This window comes from Sphaerodactylus townsendi, linkage group LG03 (genome assembly GCF_021028975.2).
Source record: "Sphaerodactylus townsendi isolate TG3544 linkage group LG03, MPM_Stown_v2.3, whole genome shotgun sequence".
NCBI classification, from domain to species: Eukaryota; Metazoa; Chordata; class Lepidosauria; order Squamata; family Sphaerodactylidae; genus Sphaerodactylus; species Sphaerodactylus townsendi.
In genome coordinates, this window is record NC_059427.1 from 13,197,733 (window position 1) to 13,214,205 (window position 16,473).

The window sequence follows — 16,473 nt, forward strand, 5'->3', positions numbered from 1 at the left end:
GGGGGGTGGGGGGGGGGGGGGGTGGGGGGGGGGGGGGGTGGGGGGGGGGGGGGGTGGGGGGGGGGGGGGGTGGGGGGGGGGGGGGGTGGGGGGGGGGGGGGGTGGGGGGGGGGGGGGGTGGGGGGGGGGGGGGGTGGGGGGGGGGGGGGGTGGGGGGGGGGGGGGGTGGGGGGGGGGGGGGGTGGGGGGGGGGGGGGGTGGGGGGGGGGGGGGGTGGGGGGGGGGGGGGGTGGGGGGGGGGGGGGGTGGGGGGGGGGGGGGGTGGGGGGGGGGGGGGGTGGGGGGGGGGGGGGGTGGGGGGGGGGGGGGGTGGGGGGGGGGGGGGGTGGGGGGGGGGGGGGGTGGGGGGGGGGGGGGGTGGGGGGGGGGGGGGGTGGGGGGGGGGGGGGGTGGGGGGGGGGGGGGGTGGGGGGGGGGGGGGGTGGGGGGGGGGGGGGGTGGGGGGGGGGGGGGGTGGGGGGGGGGGGGGGTGGGGGGGGGGGGGGGTGGGGGGGGGGGGGGGTGGGGGGGGGGGGGGGTGGGGGGGGGGGGGGGTGGGGGGGGGGGGGGGTGGGGGGGGGGGGGGGTGGGGGGGGGGGGGGGTGGGGGGGGGGGGGGGTGGGGGGGGGGGGGGGTGGGGGGGGGGGGGGGTGGGGGGGGGGGGGGGTGGGGGGGGGGGGGGGTGGGGGGGGGGGGGGGTGGGGGGGGGGGGGGGTGGGGGGGGGGGGGGGTGGGGGGGGGGGGGGGTGGGGGGGGGGGGGGGTGGGGGGGGGGGGGGGTGGGGGGGGGGGGGGGTGGGGGGGGGGGGGGGTGGGGGGGGGGGGGGGTGGGGGGGGGGGGGGGTGGGGGGGGGGGGGGGTGGGGGGGGGGGGGGGTGGGGGGGGGGGGGGGTGGGGGGGGGGGGGGGTGGGGGGGGGGGGGGGTGGGGGGGGGGGGGGGTGGGGGGGGGGGGGGGTGGGGGGGGGGGGGGGTGGGGGGGGGGGGGGGTGGGGGGGGGGGGGGGTGGGGGGGGGGGGGGGTGGGGGGGGGGGGGGGTGGGGGGGGGGGGGGGTGGGGGGGGGGGGGGGTGGGGGGGGGGGGGGGTGGGGGGGGGGGGGGGTGGGGGGGGGGGGGGGTGGGGGGGGGGGGGGGTGGGGGGGGGGGGGGGTGGGGGGGGGGGGGGGTGGGGGGGGGGGGGGGTGGGGGGGGGGGGGGGTGGGGGGGGGGGGGGGTGGGGGGGGGGGGGGGTGGGGGGGGGGGGGGGTGGGGGGGGGGGGGGGTGGGGGGGGGGGGGGGTGGGGGGGGGGGGGGGTGGGGGGGGGGGGGGGTGGGGGGGGGGGGGGGTGGGGGGGGGGGGGGGTGGGGGGGGGGGGGGGTGGGGGGGGGGGGGGGTGGGGGGGGGGGGGGGTGGGGGGGGGGGGGGGTGGGGGGGGGGGGGGGTGGGGGGGGGGGGGGGTGGGGGGGGGGGGGGGTGGGGGGGGGGGGGGGTGGGGGGGGGGGGGGGTGGGGGGGGGGGGGGGTGGGGGGGGGGGGGGGTGGGGGGGGGGGGGGGTGGGGGGGGGGGGGGGTGGGGGGGGGGGGGGGTGGGGGGGGGGGGGGGTGGGGGGGGGGGGGGGTGGGGGGGGGGGGGGGTGGGGGGGGGGGGGGGTGGGGGGGGGGGGGGGTGGGGGGGGGGGGGGGTGGGGGGGGGGGGGGGTGGGGGGGGGGGGGGGTGGGGGGGGGGGGGGGTGGGGGGGGGGGGGGGTGGGGGGGGGGGGGGGTGGGGGGGGGGGGGGGTGGGGGGGGGGGGGGGTGGGGGGGGGGGGGGGTGGGGGGGGGGGGGGGTGGGGGGGGGGGGGGGTGGGGGGGGGGGGGGGTGGGGGGGGGGGGGGGTGGGGGGGGGGGGGGGTGGGGGGGGGGGGGGGTGGGGGGGGGGGGGGGTGGGGGGGGGGGGGGGTGGGGGGGGGGGGGGGTGGGGGGGGGGGGGGGTGGGGGGGGGGGGGGGTGGGGGGGGGGGGGGGTGGGGGGGGGGGGGGGTGGGGGGGGGGGGGGGTGGGGGGGGGGGGGGGTGGGGGGGGGGGGGGGTGGGGGGGGGGGGGGGTGGGGGGGGGGGGGGGTGGGGGGGGGGGGGGGTGGGGGGGGGGGGGGGTGGGGGGGGGGGGGGGTGGGGGGGGGGGGGGGTGGGGGGGGGGGGGGGTGGGGGGGGGGGGGGGTGGGGGGGGGGGGGGGTGGGGGGGGGGGGGGGTGGGGGGGGGGGGGGGTGGGGGGGGGGGGGGGTGGGGGGGGGGGGGGGTGGGGGGGGGGGGGGGTGGGGGGGGGGGGGGGTGGGGGGGGGGGGGGGTGGGGGGGGGGGGGGGTGGGGGGGGGGGGGGGTGGGGGGGGGGGGGGGTGGGGGGGGGGGGGGGTGGGGGGGGGGGGGGGTGGGGGGGGGGGGGGGTGGGGGGGGGGGGGGGTGGGGGGGGGGGGGGGTGGGGGGGGGGGGGGGTGGGGGGGGGGGGGGGTGGGGGGGGGGGGGGGTGGGGGGGGGGGGGGGTGGGGGGGGGGGGGGGTGGGGGGGGGGGGGGGTGGGGGGGGGGGGGGGTGGGGGGGGGGGGGGGTGGGGGGGGGGGGGGGTGGGGGGGGGGGGGGGTGGGGGGGGGGGGGGGTGGGGGGGGGGGGGGGTGGGGGGGGGGGGGGGTGGGGGGGGGGGGGGGTGGGGGGGGGGGGGGGTGGGGGGGGGGGGGGGTGGGGGGGGGGGGGGGTGGGGGGGGGGGGGGGTGGGGGGGGGGGGGGGTGGGGGGGGGGGGGGGTGGGGGGGGGGGGGGGTGGGGGGGGGGGGGGGTGGGGGGGGGGGGGGGTGGGGGGGGGGGGGGGTGGGGGGGGGGGGGGGTGGGGGGGGGGGGGGGTGGGGGGGGGGGGGGGTGGGGGGGGGGGGGGGTGGGGGGGGGGGGGGGTGGGGGGGGGGGGGGGTGGGGGGGGGGGGGGGTGGGGGGGGGGGGGGGTGGGGGGGGGGGGGGGTGGGGGGGGGGGGGGGTGGGGGGGGGGGGGGGTGGGGGGGGGGGGGGGTGGGGGGGGGGGGGGGTGGGGGGGGGGGGGGGTGGGGGGGGGGGGGGGTGGGGGGGGGGGGGGGTGGGGGGGGGGGGGGGTGGGGGGGGGGGGGGGTGGGGGGGGGGGGGGGTGGGGGGGGGGGGGGGTGGGGGGGGGGGGGGGTGGGGGGGGGGGGGGGTGGGGGGGGGGGGGGGTGGGGGGGGGGGGGGGTGGGGGGGGGGGGGGGTGGGGGGGGGGGGGGGTGGGGGGGGGGGGGGGTGGGGGGGGGGGGGGGTGGGGGGGGGGGGGGGTGGGGGGGGGGGGGGGTGGGGGGGGGGGGGGGTGGGGGGGGGGGGGGGTGGGGGGGGGGGGGGGTGGGGGGGGGGGGGGGTGGGGGGGGGGGGGGGTGGGGGGGGGGGGGGGTGGGGGGGGGGGGGGGTGGGGGGGGGGGGGGGTGGGGGGGGGGGGGGGTGGGGGGGGGGGGGGGTGGGGGGGGGGGGGGGTGGGGGGGGGGGGGGGTGGGGGGGGGGGGGGGTGGGGGGGGGGGGGGGTGGGGGGGGGGGGGGGTGGGGGGGGGGGGGGGTGGGGGGGGGGGGGGGTGGGGGGGGGGGGGGGTGGGGGGGGGGGGGGGTGGGGGGGGGGGGGGGTGGGGGGGGGGGGGGGTGGGGGGGGGGGGGGGTGGGGGGGGGGGGGGGTGGGGGGGGGGGGGGGTGGGGGGGGGGGGGGGTGGGGGGGGGGGGGGGTGGGGGGGGGGGGGGGTGGGGGGGGGGGGGGGTGGGGGGGGGGGGGGGTGGGGGGGGGGGGGGGTGGGGGGGGGGGGGGGTGGGGGGGGGGGGGGGTGGGGGGGGGGGGGGGTGGGGGGGGGGGGGGGTGGGGGGGGGGGGGGGTGGGGGGGGGGGGGGGTGGGGGGGGGGGGGGGTGGGGGGGGGGGGGGGTGGGGGGGGGGGGGGGTGGGGGGGGGGGGGGGTGGGGGGGGGGGGGGGTGGGGGGGGGGGGGGGTGGGGGGGGGGGGGGGTGGGGGGGGGGGGGGGTGGGGGGGGGGGGGGGTGGGGGGGGGGGGGGGTGGGGGGGGGGGGGGGTGGGGGGGGGGGGGGGTGGGGGGGGGGGGGGGTGGGGGGGGGGGGGGGTGGGGGGGGGGGGGGGTGGGGGGGGGGGGGGGTGGGGGGGGGGGGGGGTGGGGGGGGGGGGGGGTGGGGGGGGGGGGGGGTGGGGGGGGGGGGGGGTGGGGGGGGGGGGGGGTGGGGGGGGGGGGGGGTGGGGGGGGGGGGGGGTGGGGGGGGGGGGGGGTGGGGGGGGGGGGGGGTGGGGGGGGGGGGGGGTGGGGGGGGGGGGGGGTGGGGGGGGGGGGGGGTGGGGGGGGGGGGGGGTGGGGGGGGGGGGGGGTGGGGGGGGGGGGGGGTGGGGGGGGGGGGGGGTGGGGGGGGGGGGGGGTGGGGGGGGGGGGGGGTGGGGGGGGGGGGGGGTGGGGGGGGGGGGGGGTGGGGGGGGGGGGGGGTGGGGGGGGGGGGGGGTGGGGGGGGGGGGGGGTGGGGGGGGGGGGGGGTGGGGGGGGGGGGGGGTGGGGGGGGGGGGGGGTGGGGGGGGGGGGGGGTGGGGGGGGGGGGGGGTGGGGGGGGGGGGGGGGGGGGGGGGGGGGGGGTGGGGGGGGGGGGGGGTGGGGGGGAGGGGGGGGGGGGGGGGGGGGGGGTGGGGGGGGGGGGGGGGGGGGGGGGGGGGGGGTGGGAGGGGGGGGGTGGGGGGGGGGCGGGGGGTGGGGGGGGGTGAGGGGGGGGGGGGGAGGAGGGGGGGGGAGGGGGGGGGTGGGGGCCACCCCCAATGCGCCCTGTCCTATCCTTCCTATAGAGCCTGTAGCGTGGTATAACAGCATCCCACTGGTTCTCCTCATTCTACCATGTCTCTGTAATGCCCACTATATCAAATTTGTGTATCTATCACAAATTATTATTCCCAAAAGTTCAAAAACAATTCCACAGGTAAGTACACCGTCAAGTATGGCTATAAAACCTCTAGATTAGGTTTTTATTTTGGCAGTCCTTTGTCAAGCAATCTGAAATGTACAAATGCAAATGTCTATATAGAAAAAACTCTAATCCTTTTATTTTCATATAATTAACAAAAACCCAGAGAACACTCCCATATGCACTTACAATTGTTGTACAAAGTATTTTCTTTCCTTACTCCTCTAGGAGCACAACTGTTTTTTCTTAAGCTACATAAAAATAAAACATACAAAATATAACATTCATATTATTCAATATTATACCTAAATTTTCATATGAATAATAATACAACACTTTTCATAGTGAAGATTCACCTATATAATTTCCAAACTGAGTTTCAGATTTCACTGTCAAATGCCTTTCAAAACATACTTACTAAATAGTCCTTCTCTCTGGATATCTCTAAATATCATATGAGAGCATAATACAAAGAAGTTTCCACAGTATTTACTAGTTGATTGTTCCCAGCTGTAATCACAGAAATGCTGAGTCATCAATTGTAGAATTGAGTCCTTGTGGGGATGTTGTTCCTAATTAAAAAATCAGCCTTGCCTCTCTTTGTTTTAATTTTCTTCTTATATCCATTGAACAGTCCCCAGTAGCAACTGTTTCTACTACAGTAAATTTCAGGGATTCAGGTGAGTGGTTGTTTGCCAAAAAGTGGTCTACCAGAGGAGCTCCTTGTACTTTTTTGCGTATTCTTGACAGATGTTCTAAAATTCTAACATGTATTTCCCTAGATGTTTCTCTCTCATATATATATATATATATATATATATATATATATATATATGTTGTACAAAATAAATAAATTGTACAAAATTTGTACAATATATATATGTATATATATGTGTGTGTGTGTGTGTGTGTGTATATATATATATATAGTACAAATTTTGTACAATTTATTTATTTTGTACAACAAAATTAATACAATAAATTAGGGCAAACCATACAAATAAAACAACAGCAGCTCATAAAACTCCAACATTAAAACATACTGAGTTTCATTAAAACAGCGGTAATTTCATAATAAAGGCACCCGGAGAATCCTTTCCTTTAAAACCCTCCCCTAGGGAGCAATCGGACTCCTCCATAGGAGGATAATCTTGATGGAATCGAATATACAACAAGTTGCATTCACACTTAATTATATATATCACATTCTTTGTTGTGCATGTGGAAAAATGCTTCAATGTTTTGAACCACCCACTGTCTGGGAAGCTAATCTTACATTCCCGTGTATATTTACACACTATACAATGATGTCATTTAAAATGACCTATGGTGACTGGTGATTTCATGGTCCTCCCACCAAAGTCTGCTTTTATTAAATAATTGCCCAAAGAACGTGTCTGTCTTAGCCCTATCCTAGGGGCTAATGTACATCCAGGTAATTCCTGTACCAGTGGCCAATACTTGGCTACAGTAGATTTTATCTTTCCACTCAGCTCTGTATACTCAAATGACACATGAATCCTCTGTGTGTTTTTTCACACTAGGGGTGAATAAAGTGTCTCTATGTATATCATCTGCTCTTTCTCTGGTTCTTTTAATGACCTTCCATGGAAACTTCCTATTGAGTAAATTAACCTCAATCCTTCTAGCTACTTGTTTGTAATCCTGGGCTCTTGTGGAGTTTCTCTTGGCCCTAAGAAAAATGCCATACGGTAAATTTGTTCTTAAGTAGTGAGTGTGAAATGAATTCCAATTGAGATAAAAGTTCTTATCTGTGGGTTTCCTAAATAAAGATACTATAATCTGCCTCTTCCTATTAAGACTGACCTTCAGATCCAAAAATGTAATTTCATTTGTATGTATATTGCCTGCAAATTTTATATTAGAATGTATGGTATTTAACCAACTAACAAAGGCCTGTGCTTTGGTGTGATCTGTAAAAATAAAAAAATAGGTCATCTATGAAGCGCCTGTAGACCAACATCTGATGTAAAAATTGATTTTCTTGCTGATTATAAATGTAAAGTTCTTCTAACCTAGCTACAAAAAGATTGGCTAAGCTGAGACCATATTTGATCCCATAGTGACCCCTGAGATTTGTTTGTATAATTGTGAGCCAAAGCGAAAGTAACTATGCTCCAATACAATATCCAAAAGTTGTAATAAGAATTCTGTAGAAGGACTAGGATTCTCCCCCAAATACAGGAAATGTTCTGCTGCAGCTCTCATATCTTCATGGGGGATATTAGTGTAAAGTGATGCTATATCTAATGAAATAAAACATGCATTCTTACGCATTTCCAACCCCTCCACCAAAGTGATGATTTTGAGCTGCTGTGGGACTACACTGGATCACTTTTTGTAATCCACCTTGAGTCCCTGTGGGAAGACTTACTGTAAATATTGTAAATAAACTGAAAGAGTAAAATCAAGTTGTTGTAAGCAGGGCTTGTTCAATAAACCAGGGCTGATTTTAGTAAGTTTCTTGAGTAAGCCTGTCACTGCCTGTTTCAGAAGTATGAGCATGACAAGTACCTGCTCTACTTGTATGACAGGTATACAACAAGTTGTATACCTGCTCTACTTGTCAAAATGTGAACGTTTCTTTTTGCTTTTCATACATTCTTTGATTAAAGCTTGCTTATGATTAGATACTTTAGTGGCTGGTTTCCTTCATAGTTTGGAAAGCCATGGTAATTACTGCGTCTCATGAACCTATATCCCCAGTTCGGTTTGTATTTTTTCCCCAAAATGCCTAAGTACTGAAAATTGGCTTGCTGCACCCAAGGAAGAAGGCCGTGCGCTCCTGCGGCCGGGCGCATGGGAGGCTGCCGCACTGCCTTGCGCCCCCAAGGCAGTGCAGCAGCCTCCCCACAATCGGGACAATTTGTTGAACCTGCGGGACGCGGGACAAATTGTCCAAAGGCGGGCCGATCCGCCAAAAGCGGGACGGCTGGTCAGCCTAGTTTAGGGTGTACAGGAGTTTTGCATACAGTGTTTAAGAAGGAATCTAGGTGACTTTGAAAGCAAAAGAGAAAACCTTCTGATTGTTTGCTTGAAACATGATTGTCTTCTGAAGAAGCTGCAAAGAAAAACAAAACTTCAAATCACAGGACTTTGTTATGATGGAATGTTTTTGGTCTGTATTCATGGATGTAGGTAAGGGGGGTTTCTCGGATTTGAACCCCCCCCCCAATTCATGTCTGAAGCTCCGCCCACCCGTTGGTGGGTTTTAAAAACATTTTAGTGCTTTTTTGGTTTTTGACCTGCAGGGGGCGCATTGTTTGGGCTAGCAGCACCAAACTTTCAGGGATTGTTTGGGGGACTCTCCTGATGATACTACCCAGGTTTTGTGAAGTTTGGTCCAGGGGGTCCAAAGCTATGGACTCCCAAAGGGAGTGCCCCCATCCTCCATTGTTTCCAATGGGAGCTAATAGAAGATGAAGGCTACATCTTTGAGGGTCCATAACTTTGGACATCCTGAACCAAACTTCACCAAACCTGGGATGTACTATCTGAAGAGTCTCTTGATACCACCCAGGTTTTGTGAAGTTTGGTCCAGGGAGTCCAAAGCTATGGACTCCCAAAAGGGGTGCCCCCATCCCCCATTGTTTCCAATGGGAGCTAATAGGAGATGGGGCTACACCTTTGAGGGTCCATAACTTTGGACCCCCTGAACCAAACTTCACCAAACTTTCACTACCCTGAAAGTTTGGTGCTTCTAGCTTAACCATTGCACCCCTGACAGCAGGCACCCCCCAAATTTCCCCAGATTCTCCTTTTAAATCCACCCCCTTCGGCATGGATTTAAAGGGAGAATCTGAGGTCCTCAGTTTAGAGAAGAAGAAGAGTTTGGATTTATATCCCCCCTTTCTCTCCTGTAGGAGACTCAAAGGGGCTGACAATCTCCTTGCCCTTGCTCCCCACTGTGAGGTGGGTGGGGCTGAGAGAGCTCTGAGAAACTGTGACTAGCCCAAGGTGACCCAGCTGGCGTGTGTGGGAGTGCACAGGCTAATCTCAATTCCCCAGATAAGCCTTCACAGCTCAAGTGGCAGAGCAGGGAATCAAACCCGGTTCCTCCAGATTAGAATGCACCTGCTCTTAACCACTACACCACATTGAAAGTGATGCTGTTTCAGGGTGTGGGATAATCCACCCCAAAACAGCATCACTTTCAATGTTGTTTAACTAGGACCCTAGATTCCCCCTTTAAGGTGGATTTAAAAGGAGAATTTGGGCTCTCTAGTTTAAACACCATTGAAAGTGATGCTGTTTGGGGGTGGATTCCAGCATCACAGCGGCTGCCTGGGGGGGTCACAAAACTCAGATTTTGCACCAGGCTCCATTTTTCCTCTATGCCTTTGCCCAGAGGGGCAGGGCAGGGCAGGGCAGGGGAGTCTGCCATTCCCGAACCTCGGAGAGCTGCTTTTATAAGCGCTAGGCCATGGCGGGGCTTGGGGAGGCGTGGCCATGCCCTAGGGGCGGGTGGGGGTGTGGCCCTACCCCGAACCCCCCCATAAAAAAATCTATACCTACCTCCCTGTCTGTATTTACAAATATTTTATAATTTGTGATACTATGAACTATGAACCTTAAGTAAGGGTCTTTCTATTATATTTTGGATGTTTCTACCTGAAGTAAAGCATATATAAGTATGCATTTTGTTAATACATATATATATAAAGCGATACTTTTTGTTATGTAGAATAAACTACGAATGAGGGGGTATGGTCCTCAGCACTTCCCTCGGCAGGTGAAAGATCCTTTTAAATTCTCTTTTCTCTCTTTCTCTCTCGTTTTCTTAAAGTATAATTTTCCCTGCAGGTAGATCACAGCAAGAAGTGGGGGGCTAAAGTATCCTGCAAGTCTTCCCCATATGCTTTTTTTGGTTTGTTTGTTCAGCCCCCAACCGCGTGTCCAGCCCCAGGATTGGTGCGTGAGGAGCCAATCAGACGGTTGCCCTTGCAAGCCGTTTCCCGGGGAAGACTCCATTCTTGCACCGGCTTCGCCTTTGATGATGCGCTGCAGGTAAAGCCCCCTCCCCCCTCCAGCATTGGCAGAGAGTTGTGCTTGCTTCTTTCCTGGCGTGGTTGTTTGTGGGGCGGGCTGAGTGGTTGCAGCTAAGAGACTGATTATCTCCTTGGGGAATATCCGATTTGAGCCCGTCGCCAGAGGAGCGGTACCGCAAGGGGGACAAGAGCCCATTCAGTTAGCAGCGCCAACCTTTGCAGACTTGCTCCGGTCTAAGCCTCACGGAAGCAGAGTGCAGGCTGATCAGAAACGCTGCATGGGATTGCACGGTGAGTCTCTAGGATGGCGGATTGATGGGTTTCTGCGTTTCTCCGTTCCTCTTGGCCTCTGAAGGGCCCTCTGAGAGGGACGTTACATAAACTTCTTTGTGTTTAGATTCGGGTGTCGTCCATTTTTTCTGCTTCTTCTTCCCAGAATGCCGTGGGTGCAGTTTTAAAAGGGTCTGCATTTGTTTTTCACGGGGGGACGAGCAGAGACAAATGCGTTTAAGACGGTGGCTTGGAAGATCTCCTAACTCGATTTTTAAAAATCCCAAACCCGAGTAATCCTTTTTGGAAGACTTGCAAGCTTGCATAGATTTGGTGGTGCTGGAGTCAAATCTTGCACTTTTTGGTCATTGTGTACATTGGGGGTTGTGGTTCGTTTTAGCCATAAAGGGTGACAGGAGTGACTCCCGCGGCAGGTGAATTCCACCTTCCCGGAAATCGCCCTTATGGGAGAGTGTGTCTCTCTGACCAGATGCGCACTTGCCTGATTTTTACCAATAGAAAATCCTTTGCCAAGACTGTCATTTAAGCATCCCCAAACTGCGTGCTGACTGGAGAAAGGATGGTGAGCAGGTTCAATGTTTTATTGCCTCCTGGTGTTCTTTCACCCCAGCACCGGTATCCAGAGAGTTACTGTCTCTGAGGACAGAGGTTCTATTTAGTGATCAGGGCTTAAAGTTAGGGTAACCATAAGGGAACAGAGTAGTCTAAATGAGACTTCACTGTAGACCGATTTGTGTGTGTGTGTGTGTGTGTGTGTGTGTGCGCGCTGTCAAGTCACAACTGATTTATGGTAACCAGTTTAGGGTATAGATCTATATGGGCCATCATAATAATGACAGTGTTGTTGTCTGTCCCTTTCTAATAATGCCCTGCCTGGCATTATTTTTCCATTGAGCTATCCACTAGGACAGTGGTGGCGAACCTTTGGCACTCCAGATGTTATGGACTACAATTCCCATCAGCCCCTGCCAGCATGGCCAATTGGCAGGGGCTGGTGGGAATTGTAGTCCATAACATCTGGAGTGCCAAAGGTTCGCCACCATGGCACTAGGACCACATGGATTCCTTCAGCTTGTTAGAGGACACTGGCACAGTCAGGGTTGTAGCCTTGCAGTTCGGGATAGCTTTTATTCCCACCTACCCATATGATTAGCTTTATTAGGCCCGGCTCTGTATTGCTACTGGACATGGGAAGGACAAGTTCTGGATATTAACAGCAATCCTACACAACCAAGCATTAGCAGGGTGGCGGAGGGGTGGGGGAAGGGAGCAACACTATTGCTGGGGGAGAAAGTGAGAAGAAGACGAAGAGTTTGGATTTATATCCCCCCTTTATCTCCTGTAGGAGACTCAAAGGGGCTGACAATCTCCTTGCCCTTCCCCCCTCACAACAAACACCCTGTGAGGTAGGTGGGGCTGAGAGAGCTCCGAGAAGCTGTGACTAGCCCAAGGTCACCCAGCTGGCATGTGTGGGAGTGTACAGGCTAATCTGAATTCCCCAGATAAGCCTCCACAGCTCAGGTGGCAAAGCAGGGAATCAAACCCGGTTCCTCCAGATTAGAAAGACGAGCTCTTAACCTCCTACGCCACTGCTGCTCCCAGTGAGATGAAGTGGGAGGAAAAGGAGATGATGATGCGCAGAAAAGTGATGGGAGCGATGGGGAGCAGTGGGGTGACATGATCCCCCTCCCCTTCAGGTTCCCTGCAAGCCCCCACTTACTCTCAGCAACAGATTAGGTGTCTTGAGTACGGAAAATGATCACTATCTTCATATTTCCCTTAGTTAAAATCCAAAATTCATTGAAATATACTGACTTGCTTGTTTTTCATGAATATGCTTTATAAGTCTCCAGCGTAATTGGTATTCAAAAGATGAAGAGCCACTGTGGCATAGTGGTTAAGAGCAGTAGAGCAGTGGAGAACCAAGTTTGATTCCCTGCTACTCCACTTGAACAGCAGAGCCTTATTTGGTGAACCATATTTGCTTCCCCATTCCTGCATTCCTGCTAGGTGACCTTGGGCTAGTCACAATTCTTTGCAGCTCTCAGCCTCACCTACTTCACAAGGTGTCTGTTGTGGGGAGAGGAAGGGAAAGGATTTTGTAAGCCCCTTTGAGTCTTCTTACAGGAGAGAAAGGCAGATATAAATTCTCTTTTTTCTTCTTCTACTTCAATAATGGGCCTTAGGTCAATTATAAAAACCCTGAAGAAAATAGACATATTTAATGTGCACCTTTCTGCTTGGCCTAGTGTGAAAAAGAAATCAAGACATGTCAGAGACATCCCATGGAAATGAAAATGGGATGGAAACATGTAAAATGGTGGTGGTGGGATACTATAGGTACATATTTGCTTCAGGTGCTGAAAAGCAGGAAATGGAAGTACAAAAAAATCTAATGTAGAAGAAGAGTTTGGATTTATATCCCCCCTTTCTCTCCTGTAGGAGACTCAAAGGGGCTTACAATCTCCTTGCCCTTCCCCCCTCACAACAAACACCCTGTGAGGTACGTGGGGCTGAGAGAGCTCCGAGGAACTGTGACTAGCCCAAGGTCACCCAGCTGGTGTGTGTGGGAGTGCACAAGCTAATCTGGTTCACCAGATAAGCCTCCACAGCTCAAGTGGCAGAGCTAGGAATCAAACCCGGTTCCTCCAGATCAGAGTGCACCTGCTCTTAGCCACTACACCACTGCTGCTGGTACGTTGAATTCTGGCCTTCTCCAGTTGTCTTTAAATATTATGTTTTTACCCAGACCTTCCTCCAAGGAGCTCAGAGCTCATGGTTTCCTTCTCCTCCATATTATCTTCAGAGTTTCCATGAGGGATAGTCTGGAGTGAAATGGTGGGTGGCCTCAGGTCACCCAGTGAACATAATAGTTCAGTATGGATTTGAGCTGCATTCTGGTTCGATGCATTTCAGCAGGGAGAGTTTGGTCAAGTGCAGGTTTCTCGTGCTGGGTGTGCTGAAACACTAATGTGCAACTCTTTAAAGCCTCCGTTGCAGTAGGACTTTGTGTGAACTAGCAGTAGTATCTGTTGTGGACATGTTTTAGTGCTGGTTGTATGGATTTGCTACCATGTAACATCCTGTTGCTTGGGATTGGGAAAGGGAGTTAAAATAGGAAAGTGTGATTGTAAGTGGAAAAATTGCCCCGCTTCTTTTGTCTTGCTCACAGCTAAAGATATTCCTCAGAAGCTGAAGATCGTCCCGTTTTTGCAAATGAGTGGACGCTGCAATTCTTCATAAGGATCAGGTCATGGAGGAGAGAGAGGAATGGATTGGATTCCTTTTTCACTGGATTCTTTCCTCCAGCAGCGCAGGATGTCAAAACAAGGTATGCAGCGGACTTCACTCCATTTTCTCACGCATTGCTAGAAAATAAGATACAAATTTATTTACCTTGGCCTACCTGTTGTCTAATATTTCTTCCAGGGCTTTGTATCGTTTGAAGAGGTGGCTGTGTATTTCACAGAGGAGGAATGGGCTCTGCTGGATCGTGGCCAAAGAGCCCTTTACAGAGAAGTGATGCTGGAGAATTACAGGAACGTGGCCTCCTTGGGTAAGCAAGTCGTTGGCCGGTGAATGAGTAGGTGGTCTGGGATTGTTTTTAAGTGTCTAGAGCCGTGGTGGCTAACCTTTGGCACTCCAGATGTTATGGACTACAATTCCCACCAGCCCCTGCCAGCACAGCCAATTGGCCATGCTGGCAGGGGCTGATGGGAATTGTAGTCCATAACATCTGGAGTGCCAAAGGTTCGCCACCACTGGTCTAGAGAAATCATGGCACCAGAATCAGCGGGGGCCGTAATTGCGGAAGGGGAAGGCTGCTTGCAAGTCCCCGGAGAGAGGGCAAGCGTGCGCAGGCTTGTTGCCGGGCAGAACCTCCGGTTTCGCGGTAGGGACAACGGGACGCGAAGTGCAAAGGAAAGGTTCCTCCACCCTTTAAAACATAGGTGTCAAACTCACGGCCCTCCAGATGTTATGGACTACAGTTCCCATCATCCCCTGCCAGCATCATGCTGGTGGGGGATGATGGGAACTGTAGTCCATAATATCTGGAGGGCCGTGAGTTTGACATGTGTGCTTTAAAAGACCACACGAGCCTGTTCTCAGCCTCCTCCTTCAGCCGAGACGAAATCGGTCCACCCATCCTTCCCTTTGTTTCAAGGTTTGTTTTGCATAGCTGTTTAACTGTTACAATTTGTGACAGCCCTGGCGGTTGTGGGCAGAACATCACATCTTTGGAGAGGCCTGAGCCTGCGAGCTGGACCTCTCCGCAGTTGGCTTGGGGCGGGGTGGGCTCATGGCACAGGCCGCGGTGCCTTGCAATCGAGACCGACACTCCAGCAGGAAGGGGTGTCACGAACGGGCTTGCGCCCTGGTGGCATCCTTAACTTCCTGTCCTATCCCTCACTGGGCGGGGACAGTTCGGGTTCCAGCCAGGGTGCTGACCCCATGCTCGATGGGTCCTCTTGCCTCCCCCAGCTTCCAGCAGTTAAAAAAACGGGCTGCGGCCCAATTTCATTCCAGCCACGGAGTAATGTTGTTGTTGGTTCAAGTTAAGTTAGTTGATTTGCAACTGGGGAACTCTGAACATCTTCCCGCAATTTTCTGGAAGAGATTGTTATTTGCTCTTTATCTTTCTTCCCTTAAATTTCAACTCTAGGTTCCCTAGAGAATGAATGTTCGTTATGCTAGTCAGTCCCATGATGTAACCAGAGTGTTTGTATTCCTCATCTTTTCAAAAAGGGTCTTGGATCTGCAAACCTGACTTAATTTCCTGGTTGGAGGAAGTGGGTGAGATGTTTGTCCAAGCCTCTGAGGAAGCAAAGAACTCAACAGGTACTCCTTAGATGTATGGAGCAACTCTTCTGTGTCTGCAAATTATGGTTCTGCTTTGACAAAAGCTAAAATATGTTAATTGTTCTGCCACTGGGGTGCCATGGCAGACATCTCTGTGCATTCATCCCTCAAACCTGAGTGTAAAGCCTGTTTCCCTCAATGCAGGTTGCCATGTAGGCTTAATCTTATTTAAGTCATGATTGACTTAATTTCTCCTTTCGTAGATTCCCTTTCATGCTGGAACAAGAAATCTCCCCTTGCTGCTCCCAAAGAAAGCACAACTGTGAGAGAGAAGAGGGTGAGGAGTTTTTCACAGGAAGGCCTTGCATCAGAAGACGAGCCACAGTGTTTCCTGGGACCATCTCCAGAGATCACTGTCATCCTGACAGATCTGGCTGAGAGTGAGTTTTCTTTATGGCCTTGTCAGGAAAACAGATGTAAGCTGTGAGGATTTCTGCAGTGTGAGTGAGACTATCTGTTGAAGGGCCCAGAAGGTAGTCTGTGGAAGAATTTTATGACCAATGTCAGGGAGAGACCTGTTAGACAGCAAAGCATGCCAGCCTGGTGCCACGGTTAGTTTGCTGAACTGAGATTAAAAATGAGAGGAGTCTAGTTCTGGGTTCCAGAGGGGGGAAATGTGCTTAGTCTCTGTAAAAGAGTGAATTTTGTGAATGGCCTTGTCAGGAAAACAGGCTAGTGGTGTTTGCAGTTAGAGAGTATTAGGGAAAGAGAGACCCTGCTCTAACCAGGAAGGGGAATTTTCTTTTAGGCGAAGAAGAATTCATTGTACGGGTTCTTAGAACAGATCTAATTGGTCTTGTGGTCAGAGCAGGAAGAACTGAGGGAGGAACTTGGCCTTGTCAGGAAAACAGATGTAAGCTGTGAGGATTTCTGCAGTGTGAGTGGGACTATATTTTGAAGGACCCAGTCTGTGGAAGAATTTTATGACCAATGTCAGAATGGTGCCATGGTTAGTTTGCTGAACTGAGATTAAAATGACCCAGATTCAAGGCATGTGTCAGAGATATAGCTCTGTATGTCATTTTTTTCAGACTGACCTATGTATCGGAAGAATAATGCTGTGACAGACCTAAGGAGCAGGCCAAAATAGAAAAGCCTGAATGTGTGAGTGACAGGCTGGAAATGGGTGAAGTTTTAGGAGGAGCTGGAGAGAGTATTTGAGAGGAGTCTAGTTCTGGGTTCCAGAGAAGGAAGATGTGCTTAGTCTCTGTGAAAGAGTGAATTTTGTTTATGGCATTGTCAAGAAAACAGGCCGGTGATGTTAGAGAATATTAGGGAAAGAGAAACTCTCCTCTAGCCATGAAGAGGAATTTATGTCTGGGGGAGAACAATTCATTGTGCAGGTTCTAATTGGTCTTGTGGTCAGAGCAGGAAGAACTGAGCGAGCTGAAAGAGATTATTCTCTAGTCAGA

At 58.7% G+C, this 16,473-nt stretch overlaps 1 protein-coding gene across 13 annotated transcripts in view; it reads left to right on the plus strand.

Annotated features, from left to right (window-relative positions):
- Positions 1-16,473, plus strand: part of LOC125428722 (zinc finger protein 501-like) — a 45,638-nt gene that overhangs the window by 24,638 nt on the left and 4,527 nt on the right. For 4 of the 13 annotated variants that reach the window (XM_048489314.1, XM_048489318.1, XM_048489315.1 and 1 more), the window contains 3 exons: positions 13,631-13,757; positions 14,948-15,040; positions 15,265-15,441. The exons of 1 other annotated variant lie outside the window; for it this stretch is intronic. In XM_048489314.1, coding sequence (XP_048345271.1) covers positions 13,631-13,757; positions 14,948-15,040; positions 15,265-15,441 — 397 coding nt within the window. 8 more of the 13 variants (XM_048489307.1, XM_048489319.1, XM_048489320.1 and 5 more) reach the window with 6 other exon arrangements.